Genomic DNA, 23,408 nt, shown 5'->3' with positions numbered 1-23,408 from the left:
AAAAAAAAAAAAAAAAAAAAAAAAAAAAAAAAAAAAAACTCATTTGTCTATAATATTTTTAAGTTAGCAAAAAAATACGCAAAAATATGATTAAATATTAGGCCCTCATTTTAAAACACGTTAACAATATATTCAGACAAAAATCATGATTAAATACAAGACTTTCTTATCAATGTAATGTTAAAAATAAAAATGTTATGAAGAAAAAAGGTATAGATAGGGTGATAATGAATAAAAATTAATGACCTTAATGTAATTAAAACGTGGTATGATACAATCGCCCTATTGTTTTTCTTATTAAATTGTTCCTTCTTCTTTTTTTTTTTTTTATTTGGGTCCTCCATTTTTTGGGTTGTTATTGTGGTTTCTAGGAGATGGAATAGGAATGATATAATTTTTGCTTTAAATTGCCTTTATTTTTTTTTCTTTAGCAAGTAATTTTATTTTTTCTTTGGCAAGTATACTAGTTGACGCCGAGGATTTGGGAGTTTGGATGAAATGGAGGGTAAATTACAGGTAGGATCTCCAATTTATTTGAAATGTAACAAGTAAGTCCACACCTATTATTTTGACAGCAATTTCTTCAATATTTTATATTTGTAGTGCTTGAATCACAATTTCACAGTAGTAATTATTTCTTGACACTGTTTTAGTTGGTTGTGTCACATTTTAAATTTATAAAGTTCAACGAATTGGTTCATTGTCGTACTTATATTCCAACATTTTTTTCATCATATTCTTATCATCAATGTTTCATAATTAGTAGACATATTCACAGATGCATTACCCAATATAATATTTGAGAAAATTGAAAAGAAATATTTGAAGGTTATTTCAAATATCTCAAGTGATATCGTGAGGGGAGTAATACGCATTGTCCTATTTTTCTTGACCGAAATTATCTCGATTAATTTTTTCAAATATGTTTTTTGATGAAGATGTATTCAACGGCCTTATTTACTCTTTTCTTGATAAAATTTTGACGAGACATTTTCTTTGTATAATAGACATCCCAGGGAATATTGTAAATATTATACATTAAGTGGTTGTCCACAACTATATAGGTAAAAATATTATTTAAACAAAATATTAATGAATAATAAATATATGGACATTGCAGTTGCGAATTAAAAACTATAATTTTATACCCCCGGGAATAATAATATTACAGTAAGAAATAAAGACACAAAAGAACGTGTAAAAATTATAGATATTCGTCTTAGTTTGAGACTACATTCTAGTTCGTTGCAATAATTCACTATGTCAATTGCCACGTACAATTGGACAATAATGAGTCCATCTCATTGCTTATGACTAAGTTCCACTTGAAATTGATTCATCAATCTGAACAATTTCATTATAACTTTTTTCTTCACCTCTATCAATTAATAGAATATAAAGCAACACTGAGAAGTATCTCTTTGGAGTTCTAATTGTTCTGTTGTATCCCCAAATTGATTCACAGGGATCTTTCATGTACCTCTAGGGCTGTACTTTCTCAATCTTTAACATCAGCATTCTCCAAGCACACAAAGATTTTTTAACGAGATCACCTCGAGATTTTTGACTTCAGTACTTGTGCATTTAGGGTCTATTCCCAACATATCCTCGTAGATCACTTTCTTGATCCTAATAACCTTCTGATTTTGATCGTCTCAAAAATGATAAATAACCTAGGCATCACCATAGCCAATTGTTGCAACAAAATCAATGAACTTTCAAGTGTGAAACGTTTACTTCTTTATCACTTCAAACTTCCTCTAGTATTTTACAGCCCTATGATATTGAAAAACCTCTATTGATCACATAAGCTGAACTATAGATAGCCTCAGGCCAAAACATTTTTTGGCAATGCATTCAATTTCATGCTTCTAGCATACTCGTTTAAAATCATATTTATCCTCTCAATCGCACCATTTTTGTTGAGGTGACTCTAGAATAGTCTTCTTCATCTTGATTTCATGGTTAGCACAATACTTCTTGAAATCATCATCTACATATTATCTCCAATTATTTGATTGTAAACACTTCACCTTCAAATTTGTCTCTTTTGGTCATCGGTTCCCCATCTTTTGAATGCATCAAAGACATCTGATTTATTCTTTAATAAATAAAACCATATTTTCTCGCTAAAGTCATCAATAAATATCGCATAATAGTTGGACCTTTAAGGAAAGTAACAATCGAAGGTCCCCATACATCCGTATGAATGAACTCCAAATTTGTAATTTTTGGCTCCCTTCCAATTTAAGAGAAGCAAACATTTTTCTTCTTATCATAAATATTTCCCTCGCACAAACTGTCTTCAATAAATTTCAACTCGAGTGGCTTTCCTTTATATAGAAACACTTTCATTCCCTTCTCATTCATGTGTCCCAGACTATAGTGCTATAAGTCACAAACATGTCTCTTGTTTTGATGATGATATAAAATCCTAATGACGACTCCTCATTTATAAGAGGACAAAACTGAATTACAAGTGCAAAGGTCGATCCGCTTATAAACTCCGCACATAGGCAATAATTAGCCTCCACGTCTTAACAATGAATACCCACGCAAACCCATATATGTGCTATATCAAAGGCTCTTGTAACATTATACTTATGAGATCAGTCATTCCTAAAAAGCCATTGCCATAACACGTTAGTGACTTTAGCCCAATTAGTCTTGTAATGTAATTTACAAATTAATTTCAAAGGTTATCGCTAATTGAACAAGAAAAGTTTTATATCCTCTCGTTTAGGAAATTAAAGCGCTTTCGTACCAGACAGTTTAACATAGATAATGTTGTCATCACTTTTGAGTGTGTCCATTCATCAAGTAGAAATGCAATGTTAGGAAAGACTTCATGCATTAAAACTTGACATGAGCAAAGCGTATGATAGTGTGGAATGGGGGTTTATTATTCGAAATTTGGAAAAGATGGACTTCTCTCAAAAATGGTAGGACCTGGTTTTCAACTATATTTCTTCTCCCATCTTTGCTTTTAGCATTAATGGTAGAGCACAGCGCCTAGTGGTGTCGTTGCAGGAACTTCGTCGTGGTTGTCCTCTATCACCATATTTATTTTTGTTGAGTGCTAAAGCTTTATCCCGGTTGATTCGACTTGTTGAGGATGGACAAATAGTAGGGATGCTATGCAATGTTCAACTTGCCTTCGTATCTGGCTTTTCAGGATTGTACCGTCAACTAGAATTTAGGGTCGCATCACATTTAGAAATCCTCGAATACATTATCCAAAAGTCATGAAGAATACTTGAAGCGATTCTCGCCCTCTGTCTCAATAAAAAATGCTAGCCAAAATTAGTTATCCTCATGTTATAGTAATACATGACCAATTTAGCATAACTCTCATCAACCGAACCCATTAAATCTTCCAATGCGTATTCTTCGACCTTCTTATAGCTCATGACCACTTCATACTCTCGACGAACATCGTTGATGATGTCCTAATGGTTGTAGATCATCTACGGACCTCAAAACTTTTGCATTATTTGTCGACTAATAAATTATGTTCCAGCTTACATGTGATCATTACAACGATACCCACTTCACAAATAATTTTTCGTACATACTTGCGAACTAATAAGAATTTATTCGTGTACATCTTCGTCACTCGCAAACGCGAATCGAGACTGTTGATAACGCAAGTAATTGTGTACGTTGAATTATTTGATTTTTTCACTTTAAACTCAAAATTGTGTTTCAATGCAATCCGGTGCACAGTTTCCTGAAAATCTATCTTCGTTTCAAACAGTTGCTCAACTATTAAATCTTCATCATCAAGAATCACATGCGAATAATTAGAGGATCGTGCACTAGGTCCAGTCTGTGACTTCTCACCACACTCATGTATCCGACAAAATAAAACAATCAAATCCTCATTTGTAAATTCATTTTCATTCTCGTTGTTTTGAATTACCAAGAGAATTCTATACATAACAATGAGATTATGATAAAGAACAACTGTTTCAAGAATAACTACATCATCTTTACAAGATGTCTCTACTGTGTTTCAAAAAAAAAAAATCACATTATGATATTCTACATCGAAATCTTCATGTTCACTCTCAAAACATTCTTCCTCACTAAAGTTATATAAATAGGAGTCCTGCTATTATGATTCAATTCAATTAGAACATTCATTTCAACCCCAGAAGTAACATTTATAAGTGGAATTGAAATGAAAGTATGCTAGTTGAATAGAAATCTCAATTGCATATCGTACTAAAAGGAGGTCGATTACACCATGTCTTTTACTTGTCCATTTTCATGCCCGTCAATAATTTTCATTCATTTCCAATACACCAAATAACAATCAAGGCTTTAACTGATCCCACATTTGCATTAGGAAATAAAATTCTTTAAAAAATAGATAATAAGAACGACAAAAAATGGCTAGACCAACTGTTAATAGCAAGCTCAGACGATAGCCAACCCAACCGTCTAGATCGACCATTAACAGTCAATCCCAACAAACTGGTCAACTATTACATCTAGCCTAGACAATTGGGCCGACCGATCATAAATAGTCAACCGAAACGGTTAGTTCGGCTGTTCTAGGGTCCTAAATGGCTGGGCTGGCCTTTTTATAGATGGCCATGAATCTATCTAAAGAAAATATACATGCAAATGAATTTTTCTTATTTTTACTTAAAAAATTAGAGTCTACTTAAGAAATGTAAAAATTTACCTATCTATATCAAAATACAATTAAAACAATATAATAATTTAACAAAAGCAAAATTAAATCTATACAAATATACTTACCAGCTCAAAGTGATGACTATAAACAATATCTTCTTGTTGAGCGTTTAATAAACTTCGGAAATTTTAAGATTGAAGCAGATAAAAAAATGAATTGACCTTTGATCCATATTGGAGTAAACAAATAAAACAACTTAATTTTAAAATTTTAAATAAGAAATATTTGTTTTTTACTGTGTAACTTAAAAATGTATTATTATATTTTAAACATAATCATATTTTTGTAATTGTATAACATATTTAAAGATACTTTTGTCTTTTAACCATCAAAAGGCCATTGAGGTGAATGGGAAATACCTTAGGCTTATGTAGAAAATGGGGGTGTTGACATGGTTAATCTTAAAAGTACCCCATAGAACTTGAGGGCTATATTTGATGTTATACAGTAATATGTAATGTGTAAAAACAAAGGTCACACAAAGCAGAAAAATTGAGACAGAATTAACCAGCCAACAAAATTCTTACAATCTAAGAGATCATATCCAGTTTAAGCAAGTCCAAACTGATCACAACACGTGTATTGTGAAAAACAATCCAGCCAGAACAAGGAAACAACTATTGTGCAGTCTGAAACATCAGAAACCAAAAGTAATGAAGTCGAAAGCACAAATAGATAAGTGGAGTTGGAATCAGCACAAGACTGGCATACAAAGCATCTCTTCCCAATTAATGTAGAGCAGTTCGGAAATTCGAAAACAAAACATTGTCCTCCAGAATATTTAAATAGTCGATTAACATAAGATACAAATTCAGATTTCTCCTCTAAATCTCCAGCTAGTAACGACGCCTGCAAAGAAATGAACAAAAGCCAGCATCACGTTTGGAAAAAGAGGACATTATCCATATGCATGAAGCTAGCGCGCTCACCAAAATACACTAATTCCTTTTTCCACTTACAATTGTTACTACGGTAAGAGGAGAGAGCTGGAGCAAACTCTTGAGAGAGATACCACTAGATTGCTAAGAGCCCTAATGATGAATATGGCTTCTTGCATTGAATGAGCAAAAGAGAAATTAGTCGTGAACAAAATAAGGTATTAAACTAATGGGATGAGTAGCAGATGATAGGCTGGACTATCAGGATTAATGGATTCCCCATTACAGTAGATAGATGATAAGCTGGACTAGCAGGATTAAGACCATCACTTGTGCAGTACCTCACTTTGATAGAATAATTTAGGAGCTTTGAGGCGACAATGGAAATTTTTTCTGGTGGGACTTTCTAGATGCCACAACAAAGTCAGAAACAATTGAAAAGGAGACAGCAACATTAACAAAGAACTATATACAACGTTGACGTTAAAACATCGTCATTGGTGTTTCTGAGGAATTGAAGGGATAACATCATTACTGTCAGGCAGAATAGTGTCAAAATCATGCACCTTTCTCCACCATTTAGGGTATTAGAAACTTACCCAGACTAGAAATGACATCATTGTTCACAAAAAGAACAGGAAGAGAAGATCTTTCTTTCTAATCAAGAAAGAAATATAAATAGGGAGGGAGTAAACAATGAAAAATGAACAGAAAACTGTGGTCTATTAAGTAATGAAGCCATATATACAGTATACTGTTTGGCATTCTTAAACAAAATATAAATTTTGTCTGCAGACTACTAAGCCCATGTTTTGCTCATAGTTATACACTGTTTATAAACACTTATCTACAAATTTTGAGAGACCCACAAGTACTACCAATTTATCTACTCCTAATTCCTATCTATTAATAATTGAACCGTTCTTAAACACTTCCAAAGCACGCTTTTAGTACTTCTAAGAGTTCTAAACATACTAAAGTAAGCCCTTGTCTGGGGGGTGTTTAAATTATAAACACTTTTCGGTCAAACCTACTTTTTATCTACACATTTCATAGACTCCACCACTACTACACAATTATCCACTGCATATATCTAATATTAATAATTTAAAACAATTATAAACACTTCCAAAAAATTAAAGTTGACCTGAAACACTATTAATGAGTGAAATGCTTCATTAGATGTGAACTTCGGATCCAAAAAAAACTTTGAACTTCAGATATTGTGTCGGACTTTAGAATCTAGATGTGTATTACTATTACCATCATAAATAGTGCATTGGGCTACCACATGACATAATAACTCAAAAAGAAATTACTAAAATATTGTAGCTGTCAAAAATGAGAACCTGTGGCGATCGTAATCCCTGGAACGTTCTCTTGACCGTGAACGAGATCTATGGCGACTCCTAGAGTCATAGCTGCGAGCACGATCTTTATCTCGATCACGGTCATGGTCACGGTCACGGTCACGGTCACGGTCACGGTCATAATGTCTATCACGATCTCTGCTCTTATGGTCATAGTCTCGTCCTCTATCACGACTATCACGATCCCTGCTAGATTCCCGGTCACGGTCACGGTCCCGGTCCCGATCCCGGCTTCCCCGCTCTCTTGATCTGAATTAAACTTAGAAAGTTAAACATTTTCCACCCATTAGTAAAGAGAAAATAAAGAGAAGAGGCCACCATTATGGTAAAATCAGAAACTCAAATCAACCTCCTCTCTTCTTCATAGGCTTTCTGTTTCTTGTCTCTCTCTTCCTGGAAATTCATCAGAAAAAATTTATATTCGATTGACTACATTTCACAAATATTACAATTGGCATGTCACAGAACACACTAAATGCACATAAAAACATCTCCTTCTTCACAACATTGATGGGTGTGAAATGAAGAAACTTTATTGTCTCCCAAGCATTCCCTCTCGTAAACTAAACAAAGAAAGAAAGAAAAAGAAATAAATGATTCTGTAATGGTAGGAGAAAAAGCCATTTTCCAAACCTAAAGCATGTTTGGGGGGAGCATATTCCATAGGGATTAAAAGGGCAATACGCTGCTCCCAAACATGCTCTAGTAGCCAAGAAATATGCTTCTATATTTCAGCTAAGAGTTCACTCCAGAAGGTCCACGTGTGTGTCATCATTCTCAAACTTCACATTTTTTCCCTTTCACTACATGTTACTATTGGCAACTATAAGGCTGCATTAATATTCAGAAGTACTAAACCCAAAGGGAATAACAGTTCTGACAAAAGCAAGAGATAGCAACATTGACATCTGAAACTAGTGCGTTGCATAGTATAAAAGATGGTTTATGGAAAAACTAAAAACAAATCATAGTTGGTCTACACTCACTCAGTCGTGCTAAAGAAGAGAATTGTGATGTTAGAGGAGTCAAGTGCAGCTTAGTATAACAGATGCTAATCAAGTTTGGTGTTTACTAAAACTATTTGAATTGTATAAGCGAATGTTGAGAACCATGTGAGAAGACAGCGCTCACTGAATTTGTTCATACACTAGAAAACTTCTCTTATCAAGTACTGTAATGAGCAACACTGTATCACTGCCTAGTGATCATAAAGGAAATAGGTACAGGAATTGTTGGAAGACAAACTAGATGGGACAGAGCTCAAAATGAATGCTAACAACTATCTCTAACCCCATGAAACTGCATAGTACAAGTGTAGACCTTAGCCAGCATCCTGTATCAACTCAATCCTGATGAAGAAGTTAATCGAACCTCATATTTTAACCTCTTCAGAAAGAGAAACCAAGATGGTACAAGATATGCTGCAAGACAGGTCAAGCTTGGTAGATATTCCAATCCTGATCTGAATTTAACCAAGTTTATTCATCCAATATTTTCAGAGCATTGACTTTTAACTTCCCCTAGTCAATAGCAACTTACAGTTCAGAGAATTTCAAGATTCGGTCCCATGAATATCAATCAAGTTACAGCGAACGTGAAATTTTCAAAAATTAGCATTTAACGAGGCAAAAAAAAAAAACACTTCTCCAAGGATAATAAAAACTCACTGGAGGACATTAAAACTGCTAATCTATAAAGAAGGAAAGGTAACACCTTAGCAGCATCTAAATCAGAAGTTCGGGTACAATCTTAAGTATGGAGGTAGCAAAAGATTTACTTTAAAAAGAACCGGCAGCCAGTACCAATGTTATGAAAACCAGACTGGACACAGGCTGATTCAACAGGGAACCAGTCCCAAAACCAGTCTGGTCTTAACGTATTAACCGAAAAAGAAAAGACCAGTAAAAACCCGTTGAACTGGCTGCTTTATCCGGAAACCGGAAAACAAGTTCCTGGTTTATTAAGATTTTATTAAATTAAAAAAAATAAAAAATCAACTTGATAATGAGCTCAATAGCATTTGCAGGCCCAATTTTGAGTTTCTTCCTATTGCTGCTTTTAAAGAGAAGATTCCTATACAATATTCTTCAACTTCCAATGTAGGATCAAGCCTTTTGCAATTTTACCTATTTAATTGTTCACTTCATTCTTTCCATTAACTTTGACTTCCAGTTCGACCCCGAGTCGACCCTTGACCCTTTTTCTTTTCCAGGTCAATGTCCGGGTCGGTTTTTAAAACATTGGCCAGTACAAGCAAAGAAAAACTACTTCTATGCTAAGCACCAGGGAAAGTGATGCAGCACGAATTGAGGATTCAAATGCAGCAAGAGGAGTAGAAATAGGGAGGGAGGGAAAAAAGGAGAAGAAAAATGGGATATAAAGGACAAAACCTTTGCAACAAGCCACCAATATTTTTATTCAATCATCAACTGTCTCAATTACCAAAAAACTAGATTTAAATAGCAAAACAAAAACAAACAAAAAACCCTAAAGAGAAAGGGTTTAGGCCAAACCCATTATGCAAGCCCAATTACATAAATATAAATAAAAGTCCAAATAGAAGATAAAAATAAATATAGATGGATAACTTCATCAGAAAGCTAATGTATCAAAGGACATAATGTAGAGGATCATATATCAATAAAAATAGTTAAGCCACCATCAGTAAATAATTTGTTTTCTGGTCATACCTTGAGCTCAGCTAACTTCTCACGAATCTGCATATAGCCTAAGTGAAGCTTCCCACCAAAATGATCTGCTAAGCGACGGTCACTGGAAACCACATAAAGGTCAACATAGCAAGATCATAACTAGATTAAAATACCCATAAGAATAAAAATAGTAATACAGTAGCCCTGCAATTTTTTCTAGCTATGGATAGCATGACGTCAAACATAAAACAGAAAAATAACGCACATTCTTTAGCTGCAAAAGTTTATCCTCGTAAAACTGGGCCCAAAAGCCTGCTGGTGACAAGGAGGTATAATCGCCAGGTCAAACGATGAAGTACCCAAAACTCTTGAAACTAGACGTTTATCGTCCTAAAATGCTGTGAGATATAGTTTTAGCTTAGAAAATGACATTAACATTTACCTGTCATAAACACTCAAGAATGCTCCGCAAATGTCACATACACGAAGTTTCTGATCAGTCTGTAAGGATTAAAATCATATATTAGATCAACAATTATATGCATTATCAAACTCTAAATTTCATGATCAAACCACATAATCGGCAAGAATATTTTCAATTCTTTCTACAACGTAACATCCTATTTGCCGACTGAAAATATAGACCACAAGATGCATGTATATTGACATTTTGCCCAAACAAATAATTCATGAAATATAGGTGAACGGAAATGGTATTGGAGACATTGTCAAAACCAGTCCAACAATATGAAATCAGACTTACAATGCGCACATCAGCAGCTGTGTATTTTGATGAATCTAGTACAGGTTCCTGGCGTGCTGGCAACTGATGACAACAGTAATAAAATAAATTGCATCAATAAAATGGAAACAGAAAGGGACAAACAAATTACATAATAGACTAAAGCAAAAATAATGAATAAAAGATATTTAGATATATCATCAGTAATAAAATAAATTGCATCAATAAAATGGAAACAGAAAGGGACAAACAAATTACATAATAGACTAAAGCAAAAATAATGAATAAAAGATATTTAGATATATTAGTTACAACTAACAAAATTCAAATAAATAAAATTAAACCTTCTTCAGTGCTTCAGCCTCTTCCAATGCTTTCTGTGCTTCATCTATCATTCCTTGTTCACCTGAAGCACCAAAGCCACATGTTAAAGACAAGCAAATTTTCATAACAAAAATTAAAAAAGTAAAAAACTCACACAAGCTTCCAAGCACAAGCAAAAAATAAAGACTAAAAAAGAATAAGTAAGCTTTTTCGGTAGTAAGGCCATTATACATTGAAGATTTAGCAGAAGTTTACGCCTAAAGTCATTTATTTCCAAGGTTCAATCAACTCCAAATCCAACTTAAACAAATCATAATTCTATCTTCATATAAATGAATATTATGCCCGTTTGGTGAAGACTGTTTTTCCCCAAACTCATTTTCAACTATATTATCTCAATAAAATAATTTTGCATGTGACGCTATAACTTTTTACTACTTTTGATCTACACATTCTCCCAAAAAAAATTACTTCTCACAAAATTTATTTTAAAATATCTAAATCAATTAGACTCTACAATAAGGTTTCTTTGTATACTATTCAGTAACTAATTCTAGTTTTTTTGTATTCAACTTGGTTAAAGTGCAACAACAACAAATAATATATGTTCCAAATAAAATATCCAAAGTAAACAGATCATTAACATCAATAAACACCTAACTCGTTAATTATCCTCAATTGGTGTTGCCTCCACTTGTTGGCTTATATTGTCATTTCTTAACCTATCCACTTTAATATGACCACCCCTCCATCTCAACATCATCATTTCAACCACGTTCACCTCAAGGACATTTAACCTCGAGGTTGTCCTTCACATCTGAAACCACTAACTAAACTAAACCTGGACTAAACTACAAGGTTCATTTCAGATTAATTTAATTGGATATGTTCTTTTAACTAAAAGTTAAAATGGTTCTATCCTAGTTCTCGGTTCTAGCTACACAATAAAATAATTCTGCCCCAAAAATATTCTTTTATTATCTCAAAATTATATGCGCCTTTTATAAATGTAAAAGAACTTGCATTAATCAAAATGTAGTAAAAATAATCAGCATTTTTGTAGCTTGAAAACAAGCATGAAAAATAACAGTAACAGACACTTCACAAATGTTTCTGAAGCATTAAAACAAACACATAAAAAATAAAAACCATTTGCAGAATTCTTGTTCGTATTACATTCGATCTAATTCTCATTGGACCAGGACCAATTTCAAACACACCCTTTACCCCAACACTAGGTACCATAAAGCATTGCTATAAATTTAGCCGAGGCACATCTGCTTGCAGCATGTGTTGGCTTGGGAGCGATGGCAGCTTGTGTGCTCAGTGCTTGACAGGACAAGCAAATGCAGGCCTTGATCCTTGTCATGTGCGTGCAGTGCCCCTCGGCCGCAACATGTGTAGTAACAAGCAAATATTTACAGTTGTTACTGTTGTTACCTGCAAACTTCGATGGTATGTTCCATCCCTTTGTCAACACGAGCATATTGCCAATATGCAATGGTCAAATCTTGTTTCCCCTTCCCCTGTTGGTTATAAATTTGGCCAAAGCACAATTGCCATGACCTGTGTTGGCTTGTGATCGGCCTATTAAACTGATATTTGACCAATAGGGAACTCCTCAATCCATACACCCCACTCTATTTCTATGCTTTACATTCTCTTCAATTCCTCCTCCCTTGTTAATAATCAAACTCAGATACCAAAAACTATCACTTTTGGGGATCACACATCCCTCTATCATAACTTCATTAATATCCTCAATGCTATTATTACTGAAGTGGCATTGCATTTGTCTTATTTCTACTCAACATACAACTATGGCTCCAAACTTGAATTCAAGATTTAACCCCTTTTTAGTCTCAACTAAAACTATATCAAAGGACACGGCCACATAAGCCCAACGCTATGGCCTAACTACTCACGTTAAATATCCATATCAACGTCCAAGCCCCAAAGTCAGCCCATTGAGCCGAAGACATGCACAGGTGTAATATACTTGGGCAGTCAAGGCTACTAAAGGATATAATTAGCTAAATCTTTGTGTCGAATATAGTCCGATCAATCAGGTACAATGACTGCTCCGCATCATTATATCAATAGTTGTTGTTACAAGCTTTTTAATAGGACAGAACAGAACTATGCAGGCCTAGGAACCAACCTAAAGAGTAACCCGTTTCAAGTGAAGCCTTCAGGATGTGGCAACAGGAATATAGACTCACCTATATAAACTCTCCAGAAATATTTAAGGGGTAAGGATAGTTAAAGGCATAAGATGGCCTCAGACATTTCAGCAGCAGTAGGCTAAGACAAGCATCCACATCTTCATGTTTAAACAAGAAAAATAAATCCAAATACTCTGAAGGATGTGTAAAGTCGACCGGGTAAAATCAAATAGCTATTATATGATGATATCAACCTACAGCATGTGTATATATAGAAGTTTAAGACAACATCATACCAAGATCTTCTGCTTCCTTTAGCTTCTCGTTATTAGTATATGATTGTATCAACCTAGAGTGTGTTCTATCTATAGAAGCTTAAGAAAACATCATACCAAGATCTTCAGCTTTCTTTAGCTTCTCGTTAATCATTTCCTGTATGCGAGGATCTGGAGTAGCAGCTGGCAAAGGTGCCAACTGTGGAGGATTTGTCAGTGGCTGAGGTAGACATGCACGATCTTTGTTAAAAGCATCCAAAAGAAGTATTGACTGTCATTCAACAACATCAAACTTTAATTACTCACATAAATAATATGAATGTTAATCTAGATAACAGAAGTATATGACGAATCTTCAGCTGCATCATTTTACTGATAATTAGTTAGTTTACAGTTAAATGTCTAATAGCCTTTACAACCTGCATGTCCGCTCTTTTAATTCTTAGTTCTTCAACCTCTTCCAAAGCACGAATCTTCATGTCCGTCTTGCCTTCGAGGTCTACAAAATCAAATAATGTTCAGCAACCTCATTAAATCACTATCAACAGGAACCAACAAATCAATTAGATAAACTTTATATCATAACAATAAATATACACGTATCATCCTGAAAGACTTACAGATGGTTGTGCCAGAAAAGAGAGAATTCGTACAGAAAGAATGTGCATACCTTGAAATCATTTCAAGCATTATAACCACTTGTACCTTTTTTAGTCACTTCTATGTATCATTCAGCTAATTTTACGATGTCAACTGGCTAATTACATTGTCCTGGACACAATGCACATCAGTACCCTCCATTCCATAGTTATAGATACAATTCCCATATAGTTATCCCAAATTAGAGCACTATTTCAAAAAGCTGATTTAACTTTTCTAAATTATACATGTAAAATTGATTGTGAAAAAAAATTTACACTATTAATATATCTTCCCGTTGCAAAGTAATATTTGGAGAATGAATGTTAGACATGGTGGACAATAGCTCCAAGCCTTCAGTGGTAGATTAGAATATCTAATATCAAATCTAAGTAGCAAACTGAAGTGGAAAGCTCAATAATGTTTCAAATGTTTGAAAAAGCTAGTAGATATCTATGAAGAAGTTAAATTGTGCTAGTTAGAGCATCTCAGATCTAAATTGTGATTTAGATCTCTCCAACGAAGAGATGCAAACGAAATGCAAATTGAATTTTTGAGCAGAAAATGTTTTTTTTTTTTTTTTTTTTAAAAAGAAAGAAAGAAAGATGTAAATTTACATCTCCAAGAGAGGAAAAAACTGGATTTAAATCTTTCCATTGGAACAAAATTTGAATCTAGATCCGTTGAGATGTAAATGAGGATGCAAAAGTAATTTTAAATACACCAATCAACACCCAATTTTACACCACCATTAGAGATGCTCTTAAGGTTTATCATTTGGGGGTATTACACAGCCTTACTAATTTTAAGAATAAATTGAGGCACATGCATCAAGTTTAATATTACGAATTCAAGAGGTAATTGTGGAGGATGTGAGCAAGTTGTCTCGTACCTCAGGTTAAGGGGAGACTTATTAATAGTCTAATATTCCAACCATTTCCACATAAATACTTAAATAAGAAAGATTCATTTAAGCTGTATTGCAAGCATATTATTTCTATGCAATTTAAGATATATATTTCACTTCAATATATCTATTATTTAAGCAAGGTTAAGAGAAGTACAATTTCACAAGGCCAAATATGAAATGATTTATAATGTGGTATCACCTTTCGTGGCAAGGCATCCATTGGAATGTGCGCATGCATAAACATGATTCATGATAAATCATGCGTGCATTATAAAGTTTAGGGCAACCAACATGAGTTTTATGAAAAAGATTTTTCGACAAGACAGGAAACCAAATAACAATGAATCATAATTCTAGCTTTTAAAGGAAAACAAGAAACCCTATCTTAAACTTATAGATAAACACGAAGTTTAGGAACACTAATATAAATAAATGCCTACTAAACTAAACATGAAAAACAAATTATCTTGACAATTAAATTAATTTCTGCTAGAATAAGACAAGTGCCCATTTGATAGCCTAAATGATAGAATATGGCCCAGAAATCAGTAGGCTCCAGGGCTTTAGCCAATGAATTTTGGTTAGAGGCTCACTTTTGCATGGAATAGTGCTTTTATTCATCCAATTCTAACAAGTTGGCTAGGTTAAAGTATCCAATTGCATCATTCTCTTTGGGCTTGAGAAGAATCTCCCTCACATCTTGTAAAGTAGGATGAGGTGCTGCGAATGGTGATTGGATCTATAGAACTTGTGTTGCGATGGAGCTCATTACAGATCTTTTTGCTCCCATGCCAATTTGTTGGACATTGATTTAGATAATTATTGTGGCCAACTCATTTTGATATCAAGGTCAACAAGGATTTGTTGAAGTAGGCAGGAACAAGACACTGGTGATGGACATTCAAAATACAGTTATGTTAGCAACAGGTGTTTATGGCAGTGTGATAATGAATAGGTTGACAAAGGTTTACAATAGTTAGGTTCATAATTTGCAACTAATAAATATTGTTGAACAATAGAGTGGCACTAAAGCGGGAATAAAGCTTATGTTACAAAATTCGAAACGAATCTTCTCAAAATTCAAAGAGATTGATGCAATTAAATACTTTCACCTAGTCTATTGAGTCAAAATGGGATGAGAACTTTTATCCAAGACGCATGGGCTAATCCTTGACCCTACTAATTATTGGCCTGATTCTATCATTTAGGCGATAATACAAGCATTTAACTTATTGTAGTGAAAATTAATTTATTGTCGAGATAATGTGTTTCCATGATTAGCTTAGCACGAGATTTATCTTATTAGGAGTTTTATTTACTTAGATTAATTATCCTACCATTCAAGCTTATCTAGAAGACTAAGTTAGGGTTTATTGCTTTCCTCTAAAAGTTATAATAGGGATTCACTGTTATTTGGTTGATTTAATTTATTGTATAAAATTGGAGAAGTTTCTCCCAAATTCATCAATCCATCTTGATATTCTTCGTCGTGAATCAACGAGATTGGGCTTTTGTTTCTTATTTCTCAAGGATTCTAGCTACATTAGATGCATAATGCGATATAACGCTGAGACAAGATGACTTCGCCTAGGTATCACATCTGGTGGGATGTGGAATGACACAAGTAGATTTCAAGAGGATGCAGATGCATAACTGTATATTACCAGTCCATAAGCATCGCAATAAGTGAGGGGGACCTGGAAAATGATTTTGAATCAAAGATTTTGAGCATTCTGATATTCATAGATTTCTATTATCTGGAACAGAACTTGTGATGCCATGAGGTGCCTGCTATGATAGTTATGCTAATATTCATTTCGTAGTTATTTATTATCTTCATTTTTTGAGCATTTCAGATAATACTGCATTGTAGGTGACTTCAAGAACTCGATGCTACTTAGTACTCTTACTCTTTTTAGCACTCAAGAAGGATTTTGGACATTAGGATTAGTGGGTGTAGACTTGTCAAGGATATGTTTGGAATCATGTCTTGATTTTTATATTTATGTTTTGAACTAATAACTATGCAGTGAATAACCTTTATCATGTTTATTTGGAAGTATTTCCAGAGTGTCTATGAATTATAAGTTGTATTGAGTTACATGTTTCAACAAGAATACGGTTGTTAAAAATACATAAAGCAGTAAGTGAGAATTATTTTCCGCATGATTTCTAGAGATTAGTTGAATATGAATTTTAATTAGATGGTAGGGGGTGACAACAATGGCTATTAAAATGGTTTCTCTTGTCATATTGTTTTCTAACCTTGTTAAATTCATGGCATCTCAGCTCCAAACCTAAATGAGGCAAAACAACTTTTAAGTAGACTTCTACATCTCATCTTTCAAGGGATAGTAATATTGAGAAGACGTTTTATTATAAACCATAAGTTTCAGTAGAAAGAATCAGAGGGATCACAGAAAACTTACCAAATTGATCAACTTCTTTCAATTTCTCTTTAATTTGTTTTGACAACTCGAGAATTTCAGGTGTCTGAATCCAAATGAATCAGCTTAGTATAATGGGGATAATGACGTGGTGCAGAAGAGAAAAACAATAAATGAAAGAATTAGAAAACTAAGGTTCAGTAATTACTAGGGTGACTTCTGACACAGAGATAGCAATAGCAGCTTTAGCATCCTCTTCATCAAGTCTCTTCAGAGCCCTAACGATTTTCCGGTCACACTCAACAATAAGTCTATCTATGTTATCCTCCAAGTCCCTATCATAATTATCTAGACCTTTTGCTTTTGCTTCCTGGTATCTAGCCAAGTGTTAAAGCAACATATTGACAATTCAAATGACAAGCTTCCACATCAGCATATTGGAAAAATCTTGAATATAACATGTGCATATACCATGGTGTTACATATATTTGCATAAGGAACAGCAGAAAAGCAGCGGGTGGGAGTTTCATTAAAGCATGGATTTCTTGTTCCCAAAATCAAACAGAATCACAAAAACATTAGAACAACCATACAGAAGAGAACAGTAGAATTCCAGATTCAATAAGAAGATATTCCTGGGTCAGATTTCTAGGTAGCAGGTACTTCTTCGAATTCTGTTTTGTCACTTTCATCAACACTTAATTTCAAATATGCATTTATAAAATAACTTTCTGAAGGATAAACCTCTAACATTCTTGAAACTCAATAATTCTCCAAGAGATATAAATACATGAAATGAATTCTTTTATGTTATAATGTTAACAATTAATTTTTTTACGAACTAGTATTTACAATTTCAATGTGCAAATCAAATACTAATGGGAAACAAACAATAATTAGACATGAAATGTATATCAACCCTATATAAAGGATACTCTTTTCTCAGCTGCAACGAATGCACCTTTTGGCACGGTCCCTTGTCCATTTTCTGTGCCAAAACAAATAAACAAACAAAAAACACTTGCTTATAACAAACTCATGCTATCTAAACTTTCCGTCAAAAAATTTTACACAAGTTTTGGGCATGTAACTATAAATATTGATCCTCAAACGTAAAAATAAGCTGATTCCCCTAATTCTTAGAACCAAAAAGCTCAAAAAAAAGTTAATTACGTTCGTTTAACCTTTTCAAAACCTGAAAATTTTAAATAAATTATAGCCTACAAATACACGAGTGTGCATATAAACACATACACACACGTATACGTACAGTGAGTTGGAAGAGGTCGTGAGGGCAGAGGCCAGAGAGGTACAGGCGGCAGACGTCACGATCGAAGTACTTTCGCGTCACCTCTTCTACGTCACCGTTTCGATTGGCCCCCATCAACACGTCTAGCTGCTTCCTCAGCGCATCCATGTCAGCTTGAGGCACTTTCAGTCGAGATTTTTCCTCTCTCTCTTTGTGTTAGGGTTTGGTTTCGTAGTCTACGAAGATGAGTTTAATGTAAAGAAAATGAATTTCATTTGGCACCTATGACTTTGTTGAAATTACATGTATCCCCAAATTTTTTGGGCCCCAAATCTCAGCCCCCGCTTGGGGATTAAAAGTAAATTTTTGTTTGGCAATTGGTTCCTATTGTAAATATAATAGCATTTATGAATGACTTTTATATCTCTATAGTTCTGATCATTATATATATGAAACTTCTATCGTAATAAAATATGCAAATTTATTATTTCTTTCTAATATTCTCTCTTTTCTCCTAAATTATAATATGTTATTAGTACAAAATTTTAGCCAATTGAGTTAGTAAAATTTATTACTTTTTCTGCTTACAAATCTCTAATTAGTTGAGAAAGAAGAAAAAAATCATTCAATAAAAGAAGAACAAGAAATTCATCTACACCTAGGGTTGTCAACGAGCCGAAATTCTCGACTGAAGCTGAGCAAAAGTTTGGCCAAAAAATTAAGGCTTTGATCTTGCCGGGCCGAACTCGATTTTCTAGAATTTTTTAAAATTTTTCCCCCTAAAATAGTTGCCAAACAGGCAGCAGATTTATACTTCTTTCCTTTTTCTTTTTCTTTTTCTTTTTAGGGGTCAATCCAGCTTGAGTTGACTCTCCAAAATGAGACTCGAGGCTTGGCCGACTCGAGTTTTTTCCAAGTCGAACCACGCGCGACCCAAGTCGACAAACCCGATTATCATTCCTATTTACACTACACAATAATTCAATTGCCATTCCTCATTTCTCAAGCAGCACAAAAATCCCTTTTTTCTTTATAAATTAAATTCTTAATTCCATCTTTACCATCCTGTCAATCAACCCGATTCACTCTATATCCAAATCCCATATTTACCCAGCTTATTTTAATTTTTCGATTGATTTCAAAACTTTTCAACATGGGATGATGTTAGAAAAAATCATAGTCAAAACACCAAAGTACAAAGTAATTCACTTCACAAATGACTAAGAAACCTGCAAATATTCACTGTCAGTAATAGCAAAAGTGACCTACGACCCAAGCCAGTTCAAGGGCAACCAAGATAGGGGTTTCACTATATTAGACAATTACATATGAGTACTCGACAACCCCTAGAGGCTTCTGCCATTGTCGTTTCTGCACTAAACATTGTGAAAATTGATCGTGGAGTCCGATATTGAGGTAAATAAGAGTCAGACTTGCATGTTAATTAATATAATATTAATTATATGTGCACATGCAGTGTAATAATTATACTAGTCTTTGACACGTGCATTGCACGAGTTTTGTATTTATTATATTTTTATTAGCTTCAAAATTGTAGATTTTTTACTTATAAGTAACTTCTTACATTTTACAAATATTTTTTGTCTGAATTTTTATTTGTTAGTAATTTCTTACATAAAAGTGATTGTTGGAAATAAATAGTGATAGCAAAAAATATCAACAAATAAAAATATTACTAATAAACAAATTCAAAGAAAAAAATTAGTCACCATACTTAGAAGTTTCAATCCTCCGTAATACGGAGGCTTGAGAACAAATTCAAAGAAAAAAATTAGTCACCATACTTAGAAGTTTCAATCCTCCGTAATACGGAGGCTTGAGAACAAGCCTCCGTATTACGGAGGAAAATCCTCCATGATACAGAGGCTTGATCTCATCTCCATAATAAATATGAAGAAATTCCTTTGATATATTTTTATTTATTTAAATGATATTTTATTTATAGATCATCTATTTAACATATAAGTTAAATTTAATTTTAAAAATGAAATATATTTAAATATTTACTCCAAATTTTTAAGTTAATATATTGTTAAATTACAAGTAATTTTTACAATTATAAGTTTTTTTTTTTTACTTTTAAATAACTTTAAGCGAGTTTTTTTTACATATATTTATGGAATTCACACTTTTTTCTCTTAAATTAACCCCCTCAATAAATTATTATTTAAACGATTCGTAAACATTTTGATTGATATTATTTTTTGATCATCCAAATGGTTACTATATATCTTTTACGTACATATATAAAAATAATATTTTTATTTATTAACAAATAAATATATTTATTTTTCGAGAAATGAGTTTTTATTATAATTTCATTTTTATCATGAAATGATTCTAATCTTAATATTTTAGATTGTGCTTCAAAATTACATAATCTATCAAATATAATTTTAAAAATTAATTTTTTTAAAGTAATATATTTTATGATTTTTTTTTTTTTTGGAAAGTGAAATATAATAATACTAAAAAATAAAAAATAATTAAATTTTTATAATATAATATGTTATGGAGGCATCTATGCCTCCATGAGGCTCAAGCATGAGCCTCCGTACACGGAGGCTCGCTCTTTCAGAACATTTTAATCAAGACCATAAAAAATTTAAGTGTTATGTTGTTTTACAAGGTAGACTTTCAGGAATTTATCATACTTGGTTAGAAGTTTCAGATTGCATAAAAAAATTTCCAAATCCTCTTTATAAAAGATTTTATTCAATTTCAGAAGTATTAGAAGAATGTAGAAAATTTTTAGGAATTAATTATTTTGTTGCCCCTTCTTTAAAGAATGTTTCAGATCAGCCTTTAGATTATATTTCTAAGTTTTGTGAACATTGTGAATGTATGACTAAAAATTTTAAAATTTTAAATGAATCCAATCAGTCTTTAACACAAGAAAATATATACAATACATGTTTTTATTTCTCTGAAATATGTTCTAATCTTCTTTCTCTCCCGAAAGGGAAATTCTTAATTGTTCTTATTCTTAGATAGAATAATATCCCACAAAAATATGTTATTTAAAAAAAAAAAACTACCGATGGATCATTCCGGTAGGTATGCTTTATAGTTCTAAGATATGGTGCTAATAGTTAATATTAGTTCCAGATCTTGTAAGAACAATTTTTGTCCGTAAATTTTTCATTTTTGTAAAAGTTTTATGATTTTTGTAAAGAGTTTTATGTTTTATGATGAGTATATGATAATAGCATGTCTTAACTCCAAGTTAAAAGTTTAAACTGTTTTTAAAATAAGCCCTGAGTGACCTCTCAAAGCGTAAAAGCCCAGTGAAGAGGCTAGGAGACGCATAGAAGAGGGAAAGGGATCACTGTTTTAAGAATTCTTGTTAAGGGAGTGCCAGTGGTGTCCTTACAAGAATGGAGTTAGGCCCAAGTTCATATATCTCAGATGTCATGTTTAAAAAAAAAAAGGGGAGGATATTATTTTATCAAAAGAAAAAGACATCTAAATTAAGAAGAGTACTGAGTAAGATTTTTCATAATTTGTTTTAACAACCGCCTATAACAGTCCTTTACTACTCATTAAATTTATTACTTTATCTATGTATAATTTATATTTTGTTTGAGAATTATTACTACATCTTCCTAAAAATCCTATATTTATTAATAAATTTTCTCCTGAAACAACATCTTCATATCCATGTGTTTGAATTCCTATTTTAATTTTTTCTGAAAAATCTTTTATGGATAATAAAAAATCTGGATTACAATATATAATTCCATTATTATCATTCATATCTACTTCTGTACTAGCTATCATACTCTTTTCTATATTTTGGATTCTTTCATCATAAATAGTTAATAAGACTTTGTTTCCTAAATTTTTTCTCATTAATCCTTTAATTCCTATTACTATTAATCCTAGATGCATAAATCTAAAATTCTTTTTTCTTAATTCTTTTTTAGATTCTTCTGATATTAATGATAATTGTCTTACTTGACCATCTAAACATTGAATTGATACTTCTCTAGTATGTCTAAAAAATTGAGTTCTTGATTCAAAAATTCCTCTATTATATAAATTTTCTGGATTAAGTAATTGTAGATCATGACTTTGAAATCTATTATAATCTTGTTCAAGATCTATAAGTTCTTCTATATTCTGATTATACTGAGGCTGTCTATGTAAAATTCTTTCTATTATATTTGTACTTATATTAGAAGTACTATGTCTACCTCTATCATATGGTTCTGAAGATGATCCTACTTCTCTAATAGTTCTTGATCTACCATGAAAATTATTCATATTTTATAAAATGTTGTAAATGATTTTCTAGTTATTTTTTCTTTACCTGTATTTTTTAAACTTAATCTGTCTAAATTATTTATTATATTTTCAATTTCTTGATTTGGTTTATTTTCTATATTATTTAATTTTTTATTTATATTTTCTATTGCTTCTGTAGTCTTAAGATCTGGAAATTTTTCTTTATCTTCTACTCTAGAAATTTTGTTTAAAATTGTTAAATTTTGTTCTTTAATAAAATCTAGGTTTTCACGAATTTTATTAATATCTTTCTTAATATTAAAGATTCTTTTTCCTAAAGTACTTAATTCTCCAGTTAATTTATTAATCTCTTTTACTAAAAGATCTAGTTTTAAAACTCTAATCTGAATAATAAAAAGAATCTAATGAAAATTTTGTATGATCTGATAAATAATTATTATCTATATTATCTAATTCAATCCTTAATTTTAAATCTGATATAAATATCTGATCAAAACTATTTATAAAATATTATTCTCTAAATTCTGAAATTAAATATCTATATAAAATCTGTTCTTTTAATTCTAGTTGTAAATTTTTAGTTACTTTTAATTTTAGAATGTAAACATAAATGGATAAAAGAAACAGGTTCAGATAGTATACCATGTTTTTTATGTAAATGGTATCCTAGTAAAAAATTAAGAGTTAAATGTAAAGAGTGTTTTTTATAAGCATGTAAAAAATGCTTAATACAAAAAGACTTAGTAGAATTTAAAGAGGATAATCAGAATGATTCAATTCAAATAGAATTATCAGAAATAAAAATATTAAGAAAAAGAATAGAAAATTTAGAAGATATGCAAAG

At 32.3% G+C, this 23,408-nt stretch overlaps 1 protein-coding gene across 8 annotated transcripts; it reads right to left on the bottom strand.

The window, feature by feature from the left end:
• Nucleotides 1-5,356: 5,356 nt before the first annotated feature.
• LOC111384561 (putative RNA-binding protein Luc7-like 2) lies at nucleotides 5,357-18,594 on the bottom strand. 8 transcript variants are annotated; one of them, XM_023008854.1, is made up of 14 exons: nucleotides 18,317-18,594; nucleotides 17,982-18,034; nucleotides 17,255-17,423; nucleotides 17,089-17,152; nucleotides 13,530-13,609; nucleotides 13,228-13,381; nucleotides 10,691-10,752; nucleotides 10,368-10,430; nucleotides 10,047-10,105; nucleotides 9,644-9,725; nucleotides 7,303-7,346; nucleotides 7,058-7,202; nucleotides 6,933-7,027; nucleotides 5,357-5,554 (listed from the first exon to the last, which is right to left on the bottom strand). In XM_023008854.1, the coding sequence occupies exons 1-14, from the start codon at nucleotides 18,461-18,463 to the stop codon at nucleotides 5,542-5,544; spliced, it is 1,230 nt and encodes a 409-aa protein (XP_022864622.1). In that variant the 5' UTR covers nucleotides 18,464-18,594; the 3' UTR covers nucleotides 5,357-5,541. The 8 variants fall into 8 exon arrangements, 5 of the variants coding, with proteins under 5 accessions (XP_022864622.1, XP_022864620.1, XP_022864619.1 ...); XR_002700931.1 differs by adding an exon at nucleotides 5,665-5,755 and having other exon boundaries at nucleotides 5,360-5,554; nucleotides 6,933-7,202; XM_023008852.1 differs by having other exon boundaries at nucleotides 6,933-7,202.
• Nucleotides 18,595-23,408: the final 4,814 nt, after the last annotated feature.

The sequence above is a fragment of the Olea europaea genome, unplaced genomic scaffold (genome assembly GCF_002742605.1).
Source record: "Olea europaea var. sylvestris unplaced genomic scaffold, O_europaea_v1 scaffold294, whole genome shotgun sequence".
Taxonomy (NCBI): domain Eukaryota; kingdom Viridiplantae; phylum Streptophyta; class Magnoliopsida; order Lamiales; family Oleaceae; genus Olea; species Olea europaea.
This window is presented reverse-complemented; position numbering and strand designations above follow the sequence as displayed.

What these genes read in the sequence shown, in the direction of transcription:
- LOC111384561 (XM_023008850.1), bottom strand. Translation starts at nt 18,463, where the DNA reads ATGGATGCGCTGAGGAAGCAGCTAGACGTGTTGATGGGGGCCAATCGA. An exon ending in AAAGAAAGCTGAAGATCTTG is followed by an intron (nt 10,753 to 13,227) that starts GTATGATGTTTT and finishes TTGGTGCTTCAG; the next exon opens with GTGAACAAGGAATGATAGAT. An exon ending in AGAAGTTAGCTGAGCTCAAG is followed by an intron (nt 7,347 to 9,643) that starts GTATGACCAGAA and finishes ATGAATTTCCAG; the next exon opens with GAAGAGAGAGACAAGAAACA.